The sequence below is a fragment of the Colletes latitarsis genome, chromosome 14 (genome assembly GCF_051014445.1).
Source record: "Colletes latitarsis isolate SP2378_abdomen chromosome 14, iyColLati1, whole genome shotgun sequence".
NCBI classification, from domain to species: Eukaryota; Metazoa; Arthropoda; class Insecta; order Hymenoptera; family Colletidae; genus Colletes; species Colletes latitarsis.
In genome coordinates, this window is record NC_135147.1 from 23,133,893 (window position 1) to 23,158,567 (window position 24,675).

Below are 24,675 nucleotides of genomic sequence, written 5' to 3' on the forward strand. Positions count from 1 at the left end.
TTGAGTCTTTTTGCAATCATGGATTACAAATATCGAGCGTCTTCTATGACTAAAAATTATAGGTTTCGTCGTGTTGTATTAGTATATTTCAAAATGGTGAATTCTTAGCATCGGGGACGCGTGACGATTCCATGGAAAGTCGTGAAACAAAATTCTTAACGCGATGTATTACGAACGACCGTATCGAAATGCAAACGTATAAATGTTGCATATCTATATTGCATACACCGCGCTATACACTTTCTCCTTTATTTTAACCCGCAAGAAAAAGTCCAGAGGAGTGAGGTCAGAACCGCTGGCCATGTTTTATCCATTGCTCGCAGCCCAACTCGCTGTATCTCATGAATGGCTCATGAGGAAACAACATTTTGGGTTCGTTGCATTCCTTGCAATTTCCTTCGCAATATTTTACGTGCCACATATAAGAGTGCCATTTAGAGAATCACGGATCGTCGTTGGACTCCAACAGGTCCACGGAATCCAAGTTTCGTTTCGTCTGTAACTATTTCTCGTTCAATACGAGTTCTACGAGCAGCTTTTACCCTCTAAACGAATATCAGGAGACCGAATTGTCGAATTTTCTACAAACCCACGGCCCTTAAAATTTCAATTACATTTATGTACGTAGATACTGAACGTTGGAAAGATTAAAAGTTATGTTTGCTCGAAGTAACTTTACAGGTAAGCCTGCAACACGAGTGTCTTAATATAATCTTAATATAATTCTTAGATGCACGCATGGTTTCGCGATTTTCCGAATCGAAAATATCGACCGTTCTCGTAGGAGACAGCAATAAAATTTCGCGTAAGAAAATCGAAACGTGGGAACCGGTTTATTAGCATAAGCCGCGCGGATTTTAATTATCGGAAATCGTACAAGTTCGACGACACTTTTTCCCCCGTATCGAGCAATTTATCGTATCAACCGACGGGAACGCGTGGATTATTACGTGTTCCTTTTTTTTCTTTTTTTTTTTTGGAGCGTCGTAGTCGAGGTACACTTTAAATCACAAGTGTAGTCCCCCAGTTGCAACGTAGTTGCACCAGCATCGGCTAATCTTATCTTATCCGGTGATCCTCCTAATGCCTTGGTAACCCTGGTCCGTGTGTAACACGCGCTCGTTCGCCCACGAGAATACCGTTGAAAAATATTCTCTTCCCATATTAATAAAACGATCGATTCGATCTAATAACGAGCCAACCGACACCTGGAATATTAAACTTCCGCGTAATTTTCATCGCGTCGACGTCGTATCAATTTCCCTTTTCCACGGTGTGGATTTCTCGCTGGGGAAATTACGCTATTGCGAAACCCACAAGTTTATTTCCAAACTGCCTTCTACGTTTTAACAATACCATTTTTTGTTTTACGATACAGAGCGAATAATTTATTTTTACGTTTACACGAAAGATCTTACTTTTTATTTATTTGCAATATGTTTTAAATAGAGGTTTATTATTTATTTTAAAAACTTATTACATCCAAATTGTTGATGTGCCGAATCTTGCAAAAGAATTGAGAAACAATGAAAGTTATTGTGCAAGGTCAACTGTATCTGAGATTATATTTCTCGACATATAGCATAACAGATAAATCTATCCACGGTTATCTATCCAGATTTAATTCAGGGTTAGATGTAATACCAGCTATATTCTGCATATATTTGACACATATTTATCATGTTAGTTCACGCTATAAATGTCTAAAGTCTAACTAGATTACTCATAATTATACGTAATTATTAGTAAATCGTGATTCCGTCAGCTTCATAATTATCGTATTTAAGATACTTTGAAAATGAACATTTCAAATTAGAATAATATCGTGAATTTGGAGTAATATGGACAGGTCAGAGGCCAAAAGAACGCACGATCGGTCGCCGTCGGAACGCGAAAGGTCTGTTTCTTATCAAATTTTGTCTCTTTCGTCCAAATTTTTGACAAAAATAAATAAGCAGTCAAAAATAATTTATATTCGTTCTTAGCGTTTAAATGAAGCTTGCTGAATTTGCATTGAAATTCTAGAAAGAAAGATATACTATCCCTGACCATTGGTTTATTTTTGATAATTTGTTCAGAAATAAATTACATGTTATTTTTTTTAATCTTACAGGCCGTTTATTTTTAAAATATCAGTTACTGAAACGTTTGTGTTATCTTTCACCTAACTATCATATTTTTCCTCAAATAAATAGTTTATATAATATTAATCGATATCACACATTATTTGAAATTCCACTCGACTACAATGCTACAATTATTCCAGTATAATTAATGAGTCCTCTTATCTATAACAAAATTGCAACTTCGTTTATGACTTAAAAAAAAAAAAAAAAAAAATACATACTAAGTTAAAAAGTGGTATTGTTATTTTTCACGAATGCAGTTTATTTATTTAAGCAAAACTACACGGAAGACTTGCGAAATGATCCGACGCATCCGCGTGTCTCTTTATTTTTGTGCTCGAGGAATCCCGACAATTCGATCCCGCTTATATCTTCTAATCAGTGTATAATTAAAGCCTCAGAATTTGCAGAATGCTGTTCGCGGGTAACGAATAACACCGTGGTAATTTATTTCTTTCTCTTTGATCGTCGAAAGGACACGTTTTGTTTTTTTTTTTTTATTGGAACAGCTCGCGTCCACGTTGAACGGCTTTCACCGTTTCGCGACAAGCGTTATTTTCGCTGACGCATATCCACGGTCTCTCGTCTTTAATCTTTAATCAACGATATCATTGACTGATCGAAAGATTAATTTATTGTACGACAGATATCCTCGTGGCACGGTCTTCCGTTCCCACTTAAAATAAATTGCTCGAAAATTAAACAAGCTTCTCTTCCATTTTCAGTGAAGAGGATACTCGATGTTTACGCTTCTTTATTAATTTTTTTCGTCGATGTGTACAAGCTTTTTTTTCAAATTATTGTCTACAATCGTATCAACTACTTAGATCGATACTTCAAATTATCTTTGATACAGATGGAGTTAATACTAGAAAACGTTCTATCGAAGGACAATTTGCAGCACTTACGACTTGTGTACACTTTTAGCTAACTGTGGCTATCTTTTTTGTTTCAGACACCCCCTGTTCCCGCTTCTCGCGCTGATCTTCGAGAAGTGTGAGCTGGCGACGTGTACACCACGTGAACCAAGTGTCGCGGGCGGTGACGTGTGCTCGTCAGAGAGCTTCAACGAGGACATTGCTGTCTTCTCCAAACAGGTAAGGATCTCATCGATCGATAGTCAAAATCCACTCACACAGATCTTTTGAAATACCCAACAGAGAATCTGCCATGAAACTAACGTAGCTCCAGTTTTTCAAAATTTTAATTTTCTTTAGCTTTTCAACTTATTTTCATTCTCGTTTTTACGTGTACTTTTTAATTATTGCTACAAATGAATACTTCACTGTGTCCATGTTTACACCTACGAATCGTTACTAGGGGCAAAGTACACTACCGTCCATAAGTCTCACGTGGTGTTTTATAGTAACATTTATAGCTACGTCTCTTAAGCAGATATTCAATATGATTACATTTTTCCTCCTAGAAGCAAGTTTTCCGCTAATACAGGTTGTAAAATGCAAATTAAAAATTAAATTTTATTTCCTTATTTTGTGATTACATACTCATTTAAAATTATTATTGTCCGGAAAAGTTTGCGATGCACATATATTTAAATAAACACGCAATAAATATATTTATAAGCGCGTGAATAAGCATTAGAGATAAACGTGACTAGAATCAAAAAACTTGTGGTGAATATAGCGACAAAAAGTTTGGAATAAGATTACGTCGGATACGGTAGAAATATTAATCGATGGAATTATTGCTTCGAGACGGAGATGGCGACGAGAAGAAAATTCAAGATTGTCCGTGAACTTAAAATATCATTTACATTTCTTCTATAACGTAATGAATTAATAAGCGATAGAATTCATGAGGTATCTACACCTTTCTTCTCTCAGCTATTAATTTTTTAATCTTAGTACGTCTGGTAAATTTATAGTGTTCGTTTTACAATGTTATTTCGTTCGAATTCTATATTTACCCAGCGATGATTTATGGACAGGACTGTACGTTCGCGAAACGTGATAATTAAAGAAATACGTGGACGAGTCGAAGTACCAGGTGCCCTAAAATGTGTCGAATGCGAGGAATTTGATGGCTCATTCCGTCGAGCGACAGGTGGATTATTAACTGTGACAACCGAGGTACTTCGGTAATTAATTTATTACGAGAAAAGAGTATGGAGTATATTTTGCTAAAACTCAAGAACCGACGAAGCGTTTAATCACGTTTAGGAACTAATTACATTCGTATGTCCAAGGGTTGTATTATTGCTGACAAATGGGCAGTTTTATAAATTACTTCGTCCCCAGTAGGCTCATTTTTGACGGTTGAACCGCCATTTAAATAAATCACCGATCAAGTGGCGGCATAAATAATTCTGAGTAACTCGAACTTTCGATATTTACAAAAAACAAATCGCGAACAAGTCTTCCTGGGACACTTCGATAATAAATCGACACATTTCTCTCGTTATAAGTATGCTTCCTTATTTCTTCCGAGGCCTTATGTACTATCGTGGGCCCAAGGATCCTCGTTTGAGAAACCCTGGCGCAGAGAAACGCCGCAGAGCCTTCGAGTATCCTTTCTCACCCCCGCTCTCCGCGTGTCTTCGAGCCTCGTAATTCTATGCGCCTTATTAAGATGCAAATGTCATGTCAATTTCGCAATTCTAACGGACTATCCGTGAATGCGCGTGGTTGTCTCTCGACGTAATGTCGACATGCTCGCGGATAAATAACAGAACGGCCAGGACTAATGACCTAACCCTTTCTCCGTTCGCCATTCGAGACTGGTTCCGTTCTTCGCGTTGTGCACCAAAATAACAAAGATTTCTATCTTTTATATACCTCTTCATCGACACTCTAACGCATTGGGCCCTATAATTAACCCCATTACTCGTAAACTTTTAAGTTACTATCGTTAAAACTGTTATAAAGTACCAAGACACCGTGACGCTATCAAATATTCTCTATACAAGTGCTATAAAAAAAAAGTTACATACGCCATTTTAACTGAGATGTGTAGTTAGACAATAGTACCTCGGTTATTGCACGAGAGTCTACTCCACTGTATGGCGATAAGTAGGTGGAGATACGCCGAGTGAAGCTACTGTGTTTGCAGGAAACCGGGGCTGAAAGTGTGCAATAATCGAGGTACTACTGTACAGCACACGGAAGGGAAACAAATTCCCTTGGTAGGGAATGGAATAGCGAGATAAATGATGGGAGTTTGCGATGCTAGGTCCATGGAGGGTCTGCGAAATTTCCAACCTATTTTCGAATCGAACCTATGACGCAGCAACGTCGAATTAAGACGCGGACCACCTACCTCACCTTATCCTTCCTCGCGCCGGGGCTTAACTCTTATCGTTATCTCGTCGTGGCGTTGGCTCGAAGCAGTTGCTACTGTATTACCGACGATCTATATTTAGAGATTACGATCCGTCGATCGTTTCCCAGCGTCCGTGGTTGCTCGCGAAAAAACACGACACCCGGTTGCTCCTGATAAACACCCGAAGTCGAACAATCGATACGCGGAAACAAAAGAAAACAACGAAGACGCGCAATTTTTACGCCAAGATTAATCGACTTACGAGATACGTGAAAATTAACGTCCGAGAGGATATTTGAAGATATTGGAGAGTATTGTAACATGGGAATTTCGCAATTTATAGCACAGCAATATCGTCACAAGATCGACGTTAGTTCGAATTTTTATTTATTTGGAACGAAATAGTACGCACAACGACACGTGCTGCAAAATTGTAGAAAAATTTACGTTTCGTGGCGATAATACCGCAACTACGCCTGACGATGTCATTTATGACAGGAATAGTTGCAATATTTATGCAAAGATAAACTGACATTGGACTCATATTTTATTTTAGCTACTGAGTGCACACTTTACTCGAATTCTCGAAGGAAATCATTTTTAGATCTGTGTTACTATTCGCAAGATATATAAAAAATGTAATTTCGAGAAAAGTGCTCCAAGTCAGATCTATAAATAATTATGAAAACAAAAAATTTAAACAGAGAACTTCGGTGTATTTTTCTTATTTGGAAAGAAATTTTCATTTAAATTCGATAATAATGAAATTCACGACGAAATCCAGGGGTGGAGAAACAATGTCGAACAATTGGCACGCAGGAGAACAGGCAACTAAGACGAACGCGCAATTTTATGCGAAGATAAACTGCGACACACGGCTATTTGACTTGGCGATATACATGGGTGCCGATACGACGTCCCTCAATCTAAATGTGCTGCATTAGTTTGCATCGACTAACCGCGCAAAGAACCACCGCCAAGGCGACATTTTTATCGTCGGTGCTCGACTTAATCGCCGCGACTTTGTTTCCACGGTCTGACGTTCCTTGTCTTTGCGAAATCGTTCTATCCACACGAGGAAACAACGATTATCCTTTTCACCGGTTAAAATCCAACATTTTTTTCGACGGAACACGGTCACAGGACTCACTGGAGACGAGAATACCCCCCAGATAGAATTTAGATTCGGTAATTGCAATTTTTAAAAAGAATTTTTGCGACACTGTCGTTAATTTAAAAAAAATCAAGTCACAAACTATCCGGACGAATAGTCGTTTCCCCTCCATCTCTATAAAAAGGAGGGATTTGCGTAATCATGAAACCTTCTCCTCGTGTTTATTTTAATAAATTCGCAATTAACTTGTATTTATCGACGTTGATCGAAGAAGTAACGAAGTCCTTCGATCAAAGTCGATAAATACATCGATATTGAATACTCGTACAAAATTACTAATAATGTCATAAAAATGCATTTTACGATCAAAAAGACGGATCGTCGTTGCACAGCGAGTTATCGAATAATTACCAATTTTGTTACAAGCTCGTTAATCTCCGAAGATTTATCGATACACAGTACATTTTATACATGATCGAGCAGAGAAAGCGCTACGGGAATATACTTTTGAAACAAGTTATTCGATTAAGATCTCGAATTGCATAAATTAATGATTAATAGCATCGCTGTCGTAAAAAGGCATTTTATGGACGGAAAGACGGATTTTTCTTACATAGTAAACATTTGTTGGGGGAAATCTTTATGGCTGCGCCGTAGTATACCTACCTGAACGTGCTCCCGAGCGTGGACGGTGAAACGGCGATGTTTTTAAAAGGCCCAAATCGTTCCGCGGCGCAAGGCCCCGCGTATGGGTTCTCCGGTTACCTACGCGTGTCCTTGGGAGGACTTGCCTCAGGTGAGTTACAGGCGAGTGAGAAGTAAAAGAGGAAAAGCAAAACGCGACAAAAGAGTGACGAAGAAAGGGAACGCGAGTCTTCTTCCGGCTCGTTGCTCGCGTCCCCCGGGGAACACGGCCCTGAACGATCTTCTCGAAGTTCCTTGGAACAATTGCACTCAAATTTTATTTCCGGTTCATCGTTTCATAGACGAGACACGTGCTCTTCACAATTATTTGAAGTGCTTTCAGATTTTCCTTTATTTTCTAATAAAATTCTATCGTTTTTGTATATCAAATTGTAAAAACTATTTAAAAGATTGGAAGCGTTAGAGTTTCCACATTTTTCTCCAAGCTCGAAACGTCGGCCATCATTTTTGTGGCCATAAATTTTGCTAAAATATTAATGGGTCGCAGCCCTAGTTTCGCTCAGATGGAGAGGAACGTATCGAAGAGACGCGACTCATTTGGAGCGGTTCGAAATCACTGGTAAGGCCCCCGGGGCCCTTCGAACACATTCCCTCACGAAACGATCGCTCGTGACAACGCATGGGCTGGAATTAGGGAAACCGCAGAATTCTTTGTGGCCCGTCACGCGGTTTTTGGTTTCTCTTCGAAGGAAGAACGTAACGAGATTCTAGACTCCGGTCGTTGGGACTCATTGGGTCCAGATATATTTTATTATTCAAAAACAAGAAGAGTTTCTATACGGAATTTATTATTTCTATCATCTATTTTGATCAACGTAATTTTAAAAATCCTAAACTGTAATTGGGCGATATTGAGTTGCACATTTTCAAGCTCACGCATGGCTGTTTATCGTCTCCGTTCGCGTCGATTCGCCTCGAACATTGCGACCATTCGGTCGAACCGTGTACGTCACACGCATTATCGACGCAATTAATTTCCTTGTCCGTTAACGAATCGCAAGTCGACGATGACACATCGTCCGTACCTCGAGATATCTGCGCCATAGATCGCCTCCAGGGCCGCGAATCCTTCGAAACGCAACGAGGAAGCAGCTGGTGCGTTCGCCGTTGGACGTGTCCCACTAATTCAGAGATTGTACACCGACCCCCGAGCGGATAAACAAATTGTCGAGAGGGGGACAGTCGCTCGCCCCGTGGCGTGTCCCCCCACGTTCGAGGACGGATAATGAATTTTGATATCGAGTCACGAGCATTAGGCGACTCCGAGCATTTATCTCTTGTCTCGTCAGGGACTCGGTTGCTTTTCCACGGCTCCGATGTTCATTTTGTTCGTCGGTCGTCGTCGGCGACCGAGACGCCACAGATTACACGGCCGATTATCAAGAGGATCCTCGCCCACTCGTTCTTTATTTCCCATCGATCTGTCGACACGGTGGTCTAGAACAGGGACGCGCAGAACTCTTATCGTAACACGAATTTCGAATAACGAATAGAAGATACAAAACTGTTTATTCGTTACTCGTCGAACATAAATACGAATTGCGACTATATCTACGCGATTAAAGTCTAATTATTCGATCTGATTTTACGTACGATACAAAGAAAACGGTTCTGTTACGTGTCATTGAAAACATTTCTATACAAGTCCCATTAAAAAGTCCATATTTTTATCAAAACAGATTAGATCTAAGATAATTTTTTCATCGTTCTCTTCTCCGTCAGTCACTTAAATAATTTACTGACAGCCGTGTAGCAATTTTACGTGCTACAAGTAACAATTAAAAGCACGCGTTACGCTAATTAAATGGTTGCAAACGTAACGCGGGCTGTGACGGTCGGTTCTCCAACTAAATTATGAAAGCGTACGCGATACAAATATTTATAAAACAACAAAGGCAGCGAGCGTATGATTATAATTAATTATAATATATGATGATTAAGCGTGGAATGTCTAGACACGGTGAATCCCAGCGATCCGTACCGGGGTACAGAACTTTAGAATCCGGTTCTCTGAAAAGCGGAGGTAAGGGGGGGTTCGTGCACGCACAGCAGCGTGTATGTCTGAAAAGATAAGCAGGTGTCAATCCTCTTGCGGCGGTTTTTGAGGCGTGTCCGCTCGCGTTCGAGCCCTTTTGCACCCCGTCGATGCTCGAAACGCGCATAAGAGCCGCGCGGAGGGCATCGGTGCGACAAAAGGGCAGCGTGCGCGCGCGTACGGGATGCACCGCGTGTAGTTTCGGTTGCGTGCGCGCCGGCGGGCCCTAAGCAGCGCATGCGCGATGCACAGGCGTACCAGTCGTCGCGCATGCGCAGTCTCAGTCGCGGTACGACCACCGTCGAGTCGTGAGAAGCGGCGAACCGTGGTCTTGGGGGTCCCGTGTGGAGGGGGAAGAAGGGGTGCCGCGGAGCCGGTGAAGCGCTGCTCATTTTCTGCCATTGTAAATTGATCTATTCAATGGGGGCCCAGGCATTATCCCCGGTGCGGTCCACGGGATCGTGCGTGCCCTATGGGGCCTCGATACATTCCGCGCGAGCTCCCTTTTTGCGCGTCGCCTGGATGGTTCGGCTTTCGGGCTGGCTGCGACGTAGCAACGCGCGCCGCGGGAAGCGTCCCGCTGGGCCGCGTTGCGCGCGCGCATTGTTGCCTGCCCTTTTTTTTACCCAGGCAGGGATCGCCCGTCCCAGTTTTCGTGCCCACCGGCCAGGACGCTCCGCTGCGAAAATTTCGCTCTCGTCGGCGTCCCGGTGCGCGGCGTTGCGCTCCGTTGCGTTCAAATTAATCGCTCCCGTCCAAAGGAGCATCCCAAGTTTTTCGTGCCGTCCCTCGTACCACGCACAAAAGTGTAAACACGCGACGCTCAACACCGACCGCAAAATCGCTCGCTTCTTCGACCGTTTTGCAAACGAATTTTACATCGTTGCCCAAAGGAATACAAAATTATTCGTCGAACTTTTCCATTTGCAAATAGGACAACTACGAATGGTAATTGCATTACTTGTTCCGACGAACCTGCGTACCTACGTCGAGGCTAATAGATGGTTAAGGTGCCTTGCACGCCACGTCATCGAATTTACTCAGAATTCCCCGCGAGGAATCGATCGTAGGAACTTAAAGTCGACACGAAAGAAAGGAAGAGGATTTTTATTCGTTGGCCGCGAATAAAGTTTGTCCAGATCCAATCGAGGAGGAGCGTAGGTCGCGCTCGAAACTGCCGAAACAGTGTCGACAAGCGCGAAACGTGGGCGTTCGGAAAGCCCTGGCGATCTCAGGACGACGGTTGTCCCGTACTCGGTCCCGTAAAGGCAGCCTGAAAGGAGACGAGCGGGAAACGACGGACGAGGACCCGTCGGGATTTATTGGTGCAATTAGAATGCACCTCCGGGGGCATTAAACCCTTGTAAAACGATGGCCCCCGCACTGACAGCCTGACTAATAGGACCGCGAGACGAGCACGTCCTCCGCGCACGCTACCTGCTTCTCCACCTCGGAGGTGTGGACACCGTTCTCTATGAATTTATGCACCTGGCTGATTTTTTTTCTACTCGAAGAAGTATAGTTAACTCGAACAGGATCCCCGTAGTTGGAGAACGTCGGTCCTTTCGTCGATCCTGGCCGTTTCTCTCAATTCTTCGACCCTTTAACTGCCACGCTCGTCTAAGCTCGAAAATATCGGACACATGAAGTGCTTCGTTAATTCATTTCTGCGTATATTTGAAATATTAATTTATAAAATTTGAAACGATGCCGCTAGGAGTCAATATTCATGTTTTTCACGCTGTAATTGGAACAAATTTTGAGAACATACCTGGACAGGAAAAACCAGCACAGCAGTCGACGTGTTAATTACACAACTGCTGGCCATTCAGACTGAGCGAACATAAGCCATATATGTATTGTATAATTGGGCCGTCACTCATGGAAATTCCGCCGGTACACAGTCAATCAATTATGTAAGAATTCGTATAAATAATTGTGACGGAAAACAAGAAAAATAATTTGTATTTCCTGCTCCGCACAATGCAGGATCCATAACTCTAATTCTTCGTCGATTATTTTATATTGTTGCAAATTCTTACAAAAGGCTCGCTTTCTCGCATCTAAATTGTATTCTGGATTATCAAAATTAAAGATTTTTTTTCAAGTATTCGTAACGCATCTTGATGCAAGAAACGAGTGTTAAACGAAGCATAGCGCATAGAAGCTGAAAGTACGATTATCATAATCGCGATAACGATACCCACGACGTCTCTTTTGTCGGTGCCGAGGCGCGATCGTCGATTTATCCGCGCTACCGGTTTCTCCGCGCAAAAGCTGGCTCGATTGTTCCGAGTCCGATGTTACAAATCTTCGCAGCGCGGAAAAATTTAATAGATTTCCGCTTTATTGTCCGGTTTATTGGTCGCCAGCGAATCGATGCAATTAAAGCCGATTACACAGAATTCCTGCGCGCGGCAGGTTGAACGATCCAGGACGCGATACCGGGGCTATCGATGCTTTGCTAACGGCGTACCGGTCGATTCGGAGCTAATTAACGAAACGAAGCTCGCGCGAGGAAGTTCTGGCTCGTTCTGGCTCGAGCTTATCCCGCGACGGACCGGTTTCACGGCGTTGCTCCTCGTCGACGAATTGTCTGTCCAGCTACGAACGGTTTCTGCGCTTTGTCCGCGTGCTCCTCTCTCACCTGGCCTTTCTTCTGCTCGAGAAATCGGTCAATCGTCATCCTCGGAGTCCGCACGAAATTCCTTCGTCGTAGACCTGCCCTACCCATCCTTTTTGTGACTGTCTGCGCAGAATTAACCATTTGCGGTCGTACCTCAATCTTCATCGAACTTCTAATTGCATAATCTTGCGCGCAATAAAGAAAATTTATTATTACAGTTAAAGAGTTGTAAAGAAACTTGGAATACAAAAATTCCAACGCGTAGAGGCGACGATTCTAAAGGGTTAACGAAATAAAAATGGAGAATTAGGCTATTCGTACAAATTAACGTTAATTCGTGAGCGAATAATAAAATGGACGTAGGTTCGAAGGCCCCTAATTCTCCTGCGGGAGGAAACTTTCGGTTTTCCAATTCGTGACGGTTAAACGGCGGCCATAAACGAAATTTCCTTTTATTACCGGATTAACTCCACCGACTCGTGCGATTCTCGCGCGTCTGTCAGGCCCGTGGCAGCTTTCGTCGGTCTTTACGATCGTTTCGTTGGACAGGTACCAGGAGGGATCTTTGGGAAGTCAAGGTTTCCCAAAGTCAACGAGCGCGTTCGGCCGGGCAGCCAAACTTCTTCGTATCCACGAGGCGGCCAGGTTCGACGGGTCCGTTGTATTGTTTTACAACGCGTGCTTTTCCTCGGCGAAAGTACCGTTCCACAGGGCATATTTCCACGGAACCGATTCCGGGGTTAAGAACGAAGGTGCCGTAAAGTTTACGCGGGATGCAATTCGTTTTACTGCGCGGGGACACCGGGAGACAATCCTTCGTCCCTAGTCCGTCGACCCTGCCACGATTCTCGCCCCCCGACGAGCATTTTACTTTTATTCTTTGGCGTCGCGTCGAATTATGCGCGCCGGGCCCTCCATTTAAGCGGTTAATTTTGTTCCCGAAACTTTTCGAATCGTGTAAATAGGATATATTTTCGGCGCATGAACTCAATCTCGAAAGTCAATAGAAGTCAACCGCCCATATTGGGTCCTCTAAGAAGATTAAAACTGTACACTTAATATTCCCATAAATTTAATACAATCTACTTGACCATCCGCTATGTCGAAGCCACAAACTTTGTACCCAAAAGAACACTGTGAACTTCGAATATTTCCTCTTATTTGGTAAAAATTGGGGCTCCATTGGAGCGAGCAAATACTAAAAATAGCAAATTAATTATTACGGGGCAACAATTTTTCGTCGAATCGTTTTTCGACGATGGCGAGTGATCGAAAATAAAATTTTGCCAACACCGGCGATGGCTGAAGCAACATCGGCGGCCAGCTGCTTCGTATATCTCTCGGCGGGATCGTCGCACACCACGAAGAGCCACGGCGTGCGTGCACGCGACGCTCTGGCCTAAACAGACGCGCCGCGTGCCCGGAACGCGAGAGCATTCTCTAAATATTATCGCACAATATTTTTATCTCCCGCCGGATAAGTTATACCGCGCGGGAATCTCGAAACCCGCGTTGCCTGCGTATCGATATTTATTTTTCTCCCTGGCGAGCATCGCCTAGCGAGTGGATGCCATCATCCACCAGGTCCGACGAATATTACGAGGATTTCCGTTTTATTTTTACGTTACGCGGCTCCGGAATGCTGGCGATCCTCCGCCGAGAAGCCCGGAAGAGACGCCTTCCCGTCAATGGCGCGATCGTCCAAGACGATATTTTCGTTTCATTCACGCTGCGATAAATATATGGACGATCTGGAATATTCAACGACGAGCAGCGTCGCGTTAATAGCGCTCGGCATCGCTTTATACATATGCATGGACTCAATTGGCTGTCACTCGAGGTGCTCCCGTCCTGTCTAGCGTCTAATCAGCGCTCGATAGCTCCGACCACTCGCCACGGAGACCAACTTTCCTCGATCGATGTGGAAAATTCATCTTCCGAAGGAACATGGGAAATCAACGCGCACCACACAATACTATCGAACAGAATTTATCTCAAAGTAAAACATCACTCCGTACAATTGTACAAACTTAACTAAAATCATAATACACCGTTTGAATGTAGAATTAAAGATTTTTGAGGTGGGGTTTCAACGAAACAGCATTTAAAGCACCCGGTTTCCCAGGCGTTTAACTGTTACGAGTCTCTCTCGGTTAGATTCCGACAGTCTCCTTTGGTTTTTGATCCGATGGCGGCGAAAAACGTCGAAATTGTCGTTAACGGTAACAAAGGTCGGCCATGCGCGTGGAAAAAGGAACAACGACTGGTCGAGAGCGAGCAAAACGAGCCACCGGCGAGGCTGCTTACAATTTGTAATCGACGTGGCTACCTGCGCGGCGCTAGGCCGCTTGGGTATCGTCGAAAAAGCACGGTGACAGGACCCTGCAAGAACTAGTCCCCCCCTACGAAGAGTTGACAGTATTTTTGTTCGGCGTACGAGACGCCTTCATTACCCATACACCCGATACGAGCGAGGAACTCCCATTCAGAATTCAGACTCATGAATACGCTCTGGTCCCGTTCTGAGAACTCTTCTGTTTCGCGCAGAGTCGAACCAGCCGCTTCCAACCGAGGATCCGTAATTCGATTTTTGCTTTTGACTCGTTCTTTCGTGGCACATTCTTCTCCCGGGGTGTTTTGGTCGATCATTCGACCAACAAGCTCCGTTCGAATCCATGCAAACTTTATCTCAGATCCAGATTAAAATGTAAGGAAGACACAGAACTTGAATATTTCGCTAATATTATAATCTAAATATTAACGTGTAAATAGAAAATTGCACAATCGTCGAGAAAGGATTGTACGCTTGAATATTTTTCTGCGCCGCGTCTCGAGAAAGCTTGAAACTGGAATTCCATTCTGCTCAGCGCAGCGAATCGCGAGATTCAATTACCGATACATTAATATTGAGAGTGCATTACGTTTTAAAACGCTGCGTTTAACATAGTTGCTGCATAGCTTGCAGTAAATGTTATCGCGAGGAGGTATTGCATAAGTTTTGCCACACAGAAGAAGCGCGAGTCTTGAAATACAAGTTTTCAAAGTATCTCGGCATTATACTTACAAATGGTTAATCTCATAAATAGAATCTAATTCCAGCTTAGTTCACGCGAACAATTTGTTGCTTAAGAAATTCTTACGTCGCGGAAACAGAAGCTGTAAAATTAACTTTCAATTAGCAAAATACGTCGGAATGGGATTGAAAAAATAAAATATACCATTCACTTGGTTAAATAATTGTCGGTGCTTTCATCGATGCTAATTAATGCAAATTAACTTGTTACGAAAGTGTAATCTCCGCGATGGATGCACAATCTATTCGATACAGAATGAATTCTAGCTTTTGACCGAAGACAAAGTACACGTTACTCAGAAACTGCTGTTTGACTCGGTTGCACAGTATTAAATATTAATATTTTTCATAAAACGATTCATGAGATATCGAAAGAAATCACGAAGATCGGCTTCTTAAGATGGCGGCGATTGATCGTTCCCGGTTCTATGGGGCTTTTTGTGCGTTCAGTAGTACGTCTCAATAAACGTCTCCGTTTGAAGGTTTTCCAATTTATTCTTATGGTGGATCGTGGCCTAGGAAGAATTTTAACGATATTCGCCGTTGGCGAACGGGGGTTGCCTAATCAGATGGCACGTTTCGGTGTCGAGAGGGGCATATAATCATCTTGTGGTCGTGGATTCCGCGAGATTAACCACTTTCCATCGGGATTCGTCTTCCGTCTCGTTTTTTCCTCGCTCCTTTTGGCCCCCGTCCTTTCAATAAGAACTCCGTGGGTCCAATTAAGAGCGAGCAACCGGTCGGGCATCGTTCTCCGCGTGCGTTTTGTTTCCATTCTGATCGGCACTACGCGGCGCCATGAAAATGCTTGAGAATCTCCTGCGTCGGTCTCTCTTTCTCCCTTACGATCGTTTCGTCTTCGACGTTGGACTTGCTCGCGCCGTCGAGAGAATTCCATCGCGTTCACCGACGCGTTTCCGTTTCTGTACGTACGAATTGAACAGTGGGGGTCCAATTAAGAGGAAGCACGCGAAGGAAATCGCTTGGAGAAAGACTGGCTGGAACAGCGAACCGTGTGGCCGGCCAGTACGGGGTAGAAATGACGAGACAGCGAGAGAGTCGATGGAGGGATGACCGAGGGAGAAAGAGAGAGACAGGGAGAGACAGTATTCGAGATACGATCGTTCCTATAGTTTTAATACCGCAATTACCACCGAGTCTAATTATCCAAAGCTCTAACCTGCGTGTGTGTGCTCGTTTGTTACAGATCAGACAAGAGAAACCCTACTACATCGCGGATCCGGAGGTGGACTCGTTGGTGAGTATTTTCCTTATTTGCAGTGTCGCGTAGACCACCGATGATAAAAATGTCTTCCCCGTCGTTTTCTTTTCTCCTTTGCCCGCGTCCATCGAGTCGTTTCTTCTTCCGTATGCGAGCACGCTCGCCTCGTTTGCGCCTAATCGTTCAATTTTATCTGGCGATCGCACGCCGGGATACGTACGGACGCGCGCTGCCCACCCGGCGCGTTCGTTTTGAAGAATGACGATGGAAGAAAAGATGCCTCGGATCGCCGCCCCCAGACGGGAAGCGTTTAATTGTCGATGGAAATTACGGGAAGCGGGCACACTGCCTGTAAGAAAATCTAATCGCACACGGGACGCTACAAAGTCACGCGTTTCCTTCCTACCATCGATGGTATTTTTTTCATTTTGATCGAGTCACGCAATTTTCCGAATTTTTACGCTTTGCTATCACCGTTATCCGTTATACCAATTTATGAAAACGAAACAGCATTTAACGCGTCAAATTATTTATTTTTAATCATGAAACAAGTAAAATTCGTTCCACTTTCGACAGGATTTGCGTGCGCAGGATATCAAACGCCAATAATTTAGCTCGTCCCTGTATTTTAACTTAATATTTCCCTTTCCAATTCCACGATTGCTCGAGTCCCGGTGATTTAAACGCGAGTGAACAACAACACGCGTACACCACCATCACGGTAATTAGGCGAAGGAAACTGCAAGAAAGTGCACGTCCGGTGGAAAACGAAACCAGACGAGGCGTTGAAGCTTCCTCTCTTTCGGAGCACGGCGTTTCCTACAAACTACGAGCAATGTTTCTCTCCATCGGGCAAATTTCTAAGTCACTCAACCGTTTTTGAAAGGCTGGAATCTAGAATTCATGCTCTGGACGACGACAGGGTGCCCCGGAACTTTCGTTTTCCTTTCGAGGTCCCCGCGCGCGTTCCCGGTGATTTGAACGCGCGCAGAGGAAACGTATGCAAAACTCCGCGGCGGTAATTAGAGGAGAAAAACGTTCGGGAACTCGGCGCTGCGCCTTTGTTTCCTCGTGGCCGGCCGTGTGGCAGCCATTCTGAATGGCAGACCTTCGAAACACCGGAGGAAGAGATATTTCAAACGACTCTCCGCGTTCTCCGATCGAGATAACGGACAGTGGGCTTTTTAAATAACTCGGGTGTATTCCTCGGCTGGACGCCCGATGCTCCAGCCAGCTCAATGTCGACCTGCCATTATGGATTCCTTCTCGACTTTTGTCCTTGTTACATGGGCCAGTGGCCTTTGCTCGTTTATCGTTTCCTATCCGCTCCGCTCCGAACAATTAGCCATCTTCGTCGCTGGTTCCATCGCTATCGTAGGCAAACCCAGCCCGAGACACTTATAATATATTTCGTTTTTATATTTGTACGATCGTCGTATACGTAATATAACACTCTGCATGCATTCAAGATGGCAGCCTTTTGTATTTCTACGCTTTTCTATTATTTCTACCTGAACATTATGTCCGTGGAATTCTGTACTATCAATTACGTACACTGTCTCATTTACTTTGTCATCTAATGAGACATCTGGACTATTATCTGCTGTTTTTCTGTTACTATCGTTACGTCCCAGCGCGGGATATAAAGTAATTTTACTTTGCATTTTCATCTATTATTACTCTCCACATCCTACATTCGTTCTACTTATATTTTTCGAATTTATTCCGGACTATTTTCTGTACTCGTCAACGAGGTGTTTCAATTTTCGGGGTACTGACTTAACCCAGACCAGCTGCCGTTAGTTTACGCATCATTTGCACGCTAAAAACATTTGTCAACCTTTATATTTTATTTAGTCGCGTTTAGTTCAATAAACTTTCCAGCTATTCTCGAAAATTTCGCAGGTTAGAGTTCCATAATATTCGAGCTGGTTCTCTTTCGTGACGCATGGAGGTCCGCGGGTTCTCTCCGGTCGAAAAGGTTGGCGCGTTCTCGCGAATATCCGGCCGTAATTCAAAATTGGATATATCGAGCGTGTTAATGGTGAACCGGTGTACGGTTCCGCGTACACGGGCTTTTTTTTCGGGGGGGACACGGAGGAACGGGGACGACGGGGATGCATTTCGTTGACGTTGTTCGCATCGTTGGCCTCAATTTTTCAAAATGTCACGCCCGTTATCTGAGCTGTCATGACAGCATCGGTCCGCGCGCAAACATATCCACGCAAGGTGTACCCGGGGCTCGCATCTCGCGCCGCTGTTGTCACAACTGTCGGCCAGTCTCGATCTGCTGGAGGGGGGGAGAAAAAAAGAAAAAAAGGAAATAAAACCGAAACGTACACAGGCGCGCGCGCGCGCATGGACAGGACAAAAAAATTCGACGGAAAAGAATGGAAAAGCCGCGTCGAACACGCGAGGAATATTACGCGTTACCGGATACAACGTTCTAGAAAATACCTAACCCGAGCTGGATGCAATTATGCATCCACGACATTAAGTAAATCTGAGCGCGAATGTTCGACAGCCACCAGACGCGTTGCATCTGAATTTGAAAAATAAACGCGACCAGACGTCGTCGTCGTTCCATGGAAACGCGTCTCGACGATCTCCGTGTGGAATTTTTCATGGAAACTTTTGACGTTCAGCGACTGCATCCTCCGCGCGAAGCCTAGCGTCTTATTTAATACGAGATTTACAAAAAATACATCACTGAATTATTAAATGTTTCGCGTTTTCGAAATTTGATAGTAGCAGCGTTCGAGGAACAAGAGGTTTAGTCATTAAAAGAGAAACGTAATGGCGGATCGAGACTGACACACTAATTACGAGCAATCGTTCTCTATCGGAAGTATAAATTCACAATTTTTGTAGATTATTTTTCTTTTGTGTTGAGTAGATAGTTTCGTGGCTCTTAAAATTAAACGCTCAGACCATAAATGAGTTATTACGACCGGCCATCATTGATCCAATCTCGGTCGCTATCATTACACCTGTTGCTGCGAACGCAATAGCTCAAAAACGTTTCCTCCGATTTGAGTCTGTTTTAAATTCAAATTTCTGTTAATATCGGGGGACAGAATCGATCTCTCTCGAATCCCACGAAACTTCCAAACACTCGAAATCGCAACAGTGCCTTTTGTGAGGAACCCACCGAGTAGAAAACTCGGGTCTTTCCCGCGCTTTTCGATCGACACTCGCAGCTGTCCCGAATTTTCGGGCCCTCCTCAGGCTCCGAGTAGTCGGAGCGTGACGACAGATCGAAGGAAACGTCGCGTCCTTGCAACGTCGAAGACGCTTCCTCGATCACGACTTTTCCATTCCGCGAAATTATCAGCAAAAAGCGTCCGTCGATCGACGGCCATGCGAGCGCCGAGCGGGGACCTCGAGTGCCAGAACGAGTGAGAAGAAAGGCCGGTAGCGGCGAGAGAGGGGAAAAAGGGCCCCGAAGGAAGGGAGAAAGAACCGCTGGCGCGTGGAGAGGGGATAGCCAGAGCAAAAAACCGCGGACGTTACGTGCCTGTTCTTTACGATAGAAGCTCATTGCTCGTAGATTGCGATTTGCCACGGACGTAATGAAGCTACGCCAGGCTTCTGGCGGCGAGCAACGCCGATCCCGCGATTGTGATTTTCGATTCGAGAAGATTCTGCCTCCTCCTCTACCGAACCGCTTGGTTTCTTCGCGCCTCGAGTTCTCCCGACCGTTCGTAAATTCTCTAGCGGATTCGATTCGCGAGTTTTTGCGCACCGCCGGAGGGAATTATTTTTCGAAGAGATTATCGGTAGAGCAACGCCGCTTTCGGCGTCGAGAAAACGGAAAACGAGGAAATCGTGACGCTGGAAATTAATTTTTATTCCCCTTGTTGGCGCGATTCGAATGACACTTGACAAAAGACACGAACTCGTATTTTAATTTTTATGCATTTTGTGAATCATCTCAAATTTTACGATACTTGTTACTCTGAAATTAAAAAGAATTTAGATCAAAAAGCTTTTTGCTCGCGTAGACTACTTTTGAGACCGAGCATGGGAACAGGCAGTCGTTTAATAAACTTATAACTACACGCGTACGTTAGGTGCAAAGTCAAGGTACAGCTGTATCATTAAGGAAGATGAATTCCCACATAGTTCGGCGAGGCTCCGTTTTGGGGCGTGCAGTTTTCTTTCGCCTCTTAATACGCGGCATCTGACGAGATAAATTATGGTTGCATTCTGCATACGTGTGACGAGGAGTCTTCCGTTGGTACCTTTAACCTTCGACAACAACACACAGAACGGGGTCGGAGTTGTTCCACGCCGGAAGAGGCACTTACAATGGCGGACGAGGTAAAACGTGTAGCGAGCTCCTTCTCTCAATTCACCGAAGGTCAAGGGTTTCCTCGGGGTTAAAAGCAACGAGAATCCTCGTTCGCCCTCGGCGAATCTTTTCAACGCGGAGAAAGCTCTTCCTCTATTCTTCGGTGGAATCCGTGTTTTCCGCTGGTATGCGGATCTTATCTTAAACGTTTCAATGGGGACGAAAATATCCCCCGCGTCCTGGAAACCTCTTTTTAAAGCTCTTCCGGTGACATCTAATTTCGTCGGCGCTCCGACCTCGAACCTCTACAAATTGCGAGCGTTTTTTCCTAAAGATTCTAGGCCACTCTTGGCCAATTAAACATTACGAATTCTATATATTAGACAAAAATATTGTATTTGTCGATATTTAAATATCAAAATCTGACGTCTTTCAACGCCTCGAATATTTTTACGCCACCCTCCAGCACAATAGACACCTACGTTCTTCGAGTTTCGGGCCCAGAAATTCTAAGCTAGGCTCGTTTTCCGTTTCCGCGGCATGCTGGGAAAAGTTTAAGCGTTTGCGTGGCGGTGGCACCTCGTGGGCGGACAAAACAGTGTCCCAGGCTTCTTCCACGACGTCGTAAACGAGGAAAGGAAAGACTTGGGCGCGGAAGAGAGCAAAGCAAGCAAACGAGGGTTTACGGGCAGCGTTCTTCAAGGGCCTCCGAACGAAACGGAGATCAGCCCTCGCACACGCGCTTTAATAATATTCCCCATTAGCATAAGCGAGAAATGAGCCAATGAGATGCTAATTGCCGCTCTTGCGTTACGAGAATAATTATTACCGCGAGAGCACTCGACGGGCGGATGTTGCCCGTCGTTCGACGACGTTCTCATGCGGACGGGGTTTAAGGGGGTATTCTCATTTGAAACCTCGTATTTAGGATTTAATATAATCTCGTTATATTAACAGATTTTTAAAGGATCGGTCTGAAAAAATGGATTTCGTCGAGCTCTAAACAACCTCGCGAAAAGAGACTCGGTCCTCAAACGGTGTCATCTTGTTTTAATAAAGAATCGAAAATATCCGCGAAATGAGAAGCAGAAAAATTGCGAAACAAAGGTCACATGTGTCACGTATCGAGCTCTGTTTCATCGATATTTATAATCAGTCGCGCGAGTGTGCATAATTGCGAATGCAGACATAATGAAATATTAATATGCACTCTGACAGAAACAGTTTGTATACGCTCTAATATGCTTGCGATATCGAATATTATTACAAAGATAGTTCGAAACATTTACAATTTTTAAGAGTACCAGAATCAATGGTGGAACCAGTTAAATTAAACAGAACTTATTCGAGCTGGTTTTATTTATTTGAATAAAGTAAGACCGTGCAAGGATGAGATGGACCGACGTCGAACGGAGCTGGAGGATCTTATTTAACCTGTCGCGGTATACTTGGTACACGTATCAAACTCTCCGTGTAAACTAGCCCACAGCTTCGGGTATCCTTGGCTACCAGGGTACCGTTACCGTGTACTCCGCGAGCGGGTTGCGTTTTGTGGGTCTTATTGGGCCCCCAGCTTCGAGGCTGCAACGCGCGTCGTCGTCGTTGGGGGATATCCGTCGGAGTTTATTCATGGAAACGGAGCAGATACGAAACAAAACGAGAGGGTGTAGCTTTACTCGCCGGTGAAAAAGAGGCTTCTAGTGTTTCCTGGCCTACCTGACCTTTCTCTCATCCTGCCGCTCGACCTTTTCGTGCTGCGTACCGCGGACGAATTAATTAACCTGTTCTGCTAATCCTTGCTCCAGTCGGCTCTCTTTGATCACGGATTTTCGTTTGCACAGTATTTTACGTCGATAAATTCTTCCCGGTAGCTCTCGAAGGACGCTGTTAAGTCGCTAAAATGTATTACCTCGCTAATTGATCGCGACAAAACTTCTCGATTATCGAGGGGATTTTTATATTTCATTCTGCTATGAAAATGAAAGGAGCATGAAACACACTGGCATAAACTGTTATACCACAGTTCATAAATAAATAATAGTTAACTTCTTGGCTAGTCCTGTTGAAATTCTAAAGGAACGCTACCCAAGAAATTCCGCAGACTCGACGTAGTTAATAATCGAGAAACGATCGTTACAACGATCATAAAGATTGGCGTTGAAATTAGAAGGCCTGAGAGGTTAAGAATGATGAAAACATTTGCATACCGCTCTAACGAAGACAAAAATTGCCGTACTGGTTGTGCCAATAATAAAACGAAGAATCTTGATTTCTTCGTGCTGGTGGAATAATGTTTACCAAATGCCGCGCACAGTTTCTTTTATGAGTGAATTTTGCAACATCGCGAACGGGGTTGTTCATTATTCACTCGGTGGCCGGAAGTTCCGCCTACAATTTTAGTTGGTCTCGCGAATGATAACTCAATTAATAAATATTCAATCGGAACATCGCGTAACTAATTGATAAGCGTGCCGGTAACGGGTTGCATGAATAAAAGATCCACGCCGAAAATCATCGGTTCTCGTTCAACCTGTCGAGGAATAATTCGAGGCATATTTAACGCGTCGCGATCGAAAATCGTCGTCATCCTCGCGAAATCTTCCCGTCCGTTAACATTCATCGATTACGACAAATCGTTTACCTATAATATATTTTTCCTCCTTTATTCCGTAGTTTGAAATTAATTTTTATTCGACTCTCGGAACCCTCTATCTGGAAACTACGATCTATACGTTCGACGTAGAAAATTGGTGACTGTTATTCGGATATGTGGGTTCCGCTGAGTCACGAAAGCAGAGAAATCGAGCGTCTAAAACGATTCTAACGCGTTTGGACGGCCGTCCAACAGCTTTCGCCAAAAATCCTCACGCCCACGTCGACTATATATTCCCGCTGGCTCGTGTACGCGTTCTCCTGGACGGGTTCGCGAATTAGAAATAAAAAGCTGTCCGCGGGTTCGTAGGAGGCGACTGTTCGACAAGTCGAGAGGAAAAGAAGCAGTTTCAGGGGCGTGGAGGGAGAAGCATGTGTAAAGTATAACGTAACAGAGGGACTGGCGAACGCTGCCACGCTGGTGGTCCATTATACCGGTCTTCTTGGCGACGAGGATCGTGCCTTCTCGCAACTTTGTGACGCAACGCGCCTTCGTACGCCTTGCCAAGATATTCGGGGATTTATATAGATTTTTAATCCCTTCTTTTTATTCAAAATAAAGTCAACCACGATTTCGGGCACGAGGAGACTCGCCACGAATATTTTCTGTTTCCTGATCGGTTCGTTGCAATTGATTATGCATCTAATTCTTTGCAAGCAAGTCCTCTGGCGCGGAAGTAGCGAACAAAAATATTCGTTGCACGATATTTGAACAGCATAAATAAACAACCAGCAGCTGCGTGTAAGTTTAAGAAAAAGTGGACGTCGCCATCGACAAGTTCAGAAACGTACATAACTTATCGATCGCAGGAACGATGCAGTAATTATTTTTCTAATTATTGTCGATAGTTCATTTTTATAGAAGCGTCGTTTACCTTTCTAAACGTATTGGTGTTGCGGCAACAATATTTTGGAGGCTCTAATTTTGGACACGATAAATAAATTTCGATGTTTATGCGCGTCAGCGTTGATTACATTCGATCGCGCGTGTGCTGGTACTTGATAACAGTAGATAAGCGATCGCGGGACGGACCGGCTCGCCAACATATTTTTCCGCCACGTTGTTTACCTTCCTGCAGGTGACGTTGAAAAATGGATTTGCAAGCAGTCGTGAAAAACGCGCTCGGCGTTCCTCGGCCTTAGACGCATGCAAATTCGACCGAGCGCGTGGACAGTTTTTCCGTCCGTCAGAAGTAAAAAATATTCAGCGTGCACAATTTTTTTTTTCTTTCTTTTCACGTATGCGTTATCGATTAAACTTTGCAATCTGCAAGTAATCCGTCGAAAGTATGTAGATATTATTTTAGATACGCTCGTTGCCACTCGAAGAAAGGAATATTATTAATATCGTTGTTATTAGAACACAATTTCTTCGTGTGACTTTCTTTCACCGAGAAAAGTAACTGAAAATTCGTGGACTTTGTTTAAAGTGGCACAATTTTTGAATAAATGCAACAGTTGATTCCCGATGTTAATCGTAGTAATGATACCATCCGTTTGACCGAGTAAATAAGCAAATAAAAGGCTCCAGAGCCGAAACGGAGGCTTT

At 44.0% G+C, this 24,675-nt stretch overlaps 1 protein-coding gene across 6 annotated transcripts in view; it reads left to right on the plus strand.

The window, feature by feature from the left end:
• The window catches only part of Hth (Meis homeobox homothorax), a 526,461-nt gene that overhangs the window by 26,065 nt on the left and 475,721 nt on the right, over nucleotides 1-24,675 (plus strand). For all 6 annotated transcript variants that reach the window (XM_076782345.1, XM_076782344.1, XM_076782343.1 and 3 more), the window contains exons 3-4: nucleotides 3,082-3,223; nucleotides 16,166-16,216. In XM_076782345.1, the coding sequence (XP_076638460.1) occupies nucleotides 3,082-3,223; nucleotides 16,166-16,216 (193 nt within the window). The remainder of the gene's footprint in view (nucleotides 1-3,081; nucleotides 3,224-16,165; nucleotides 16,217-24,675) is intronic.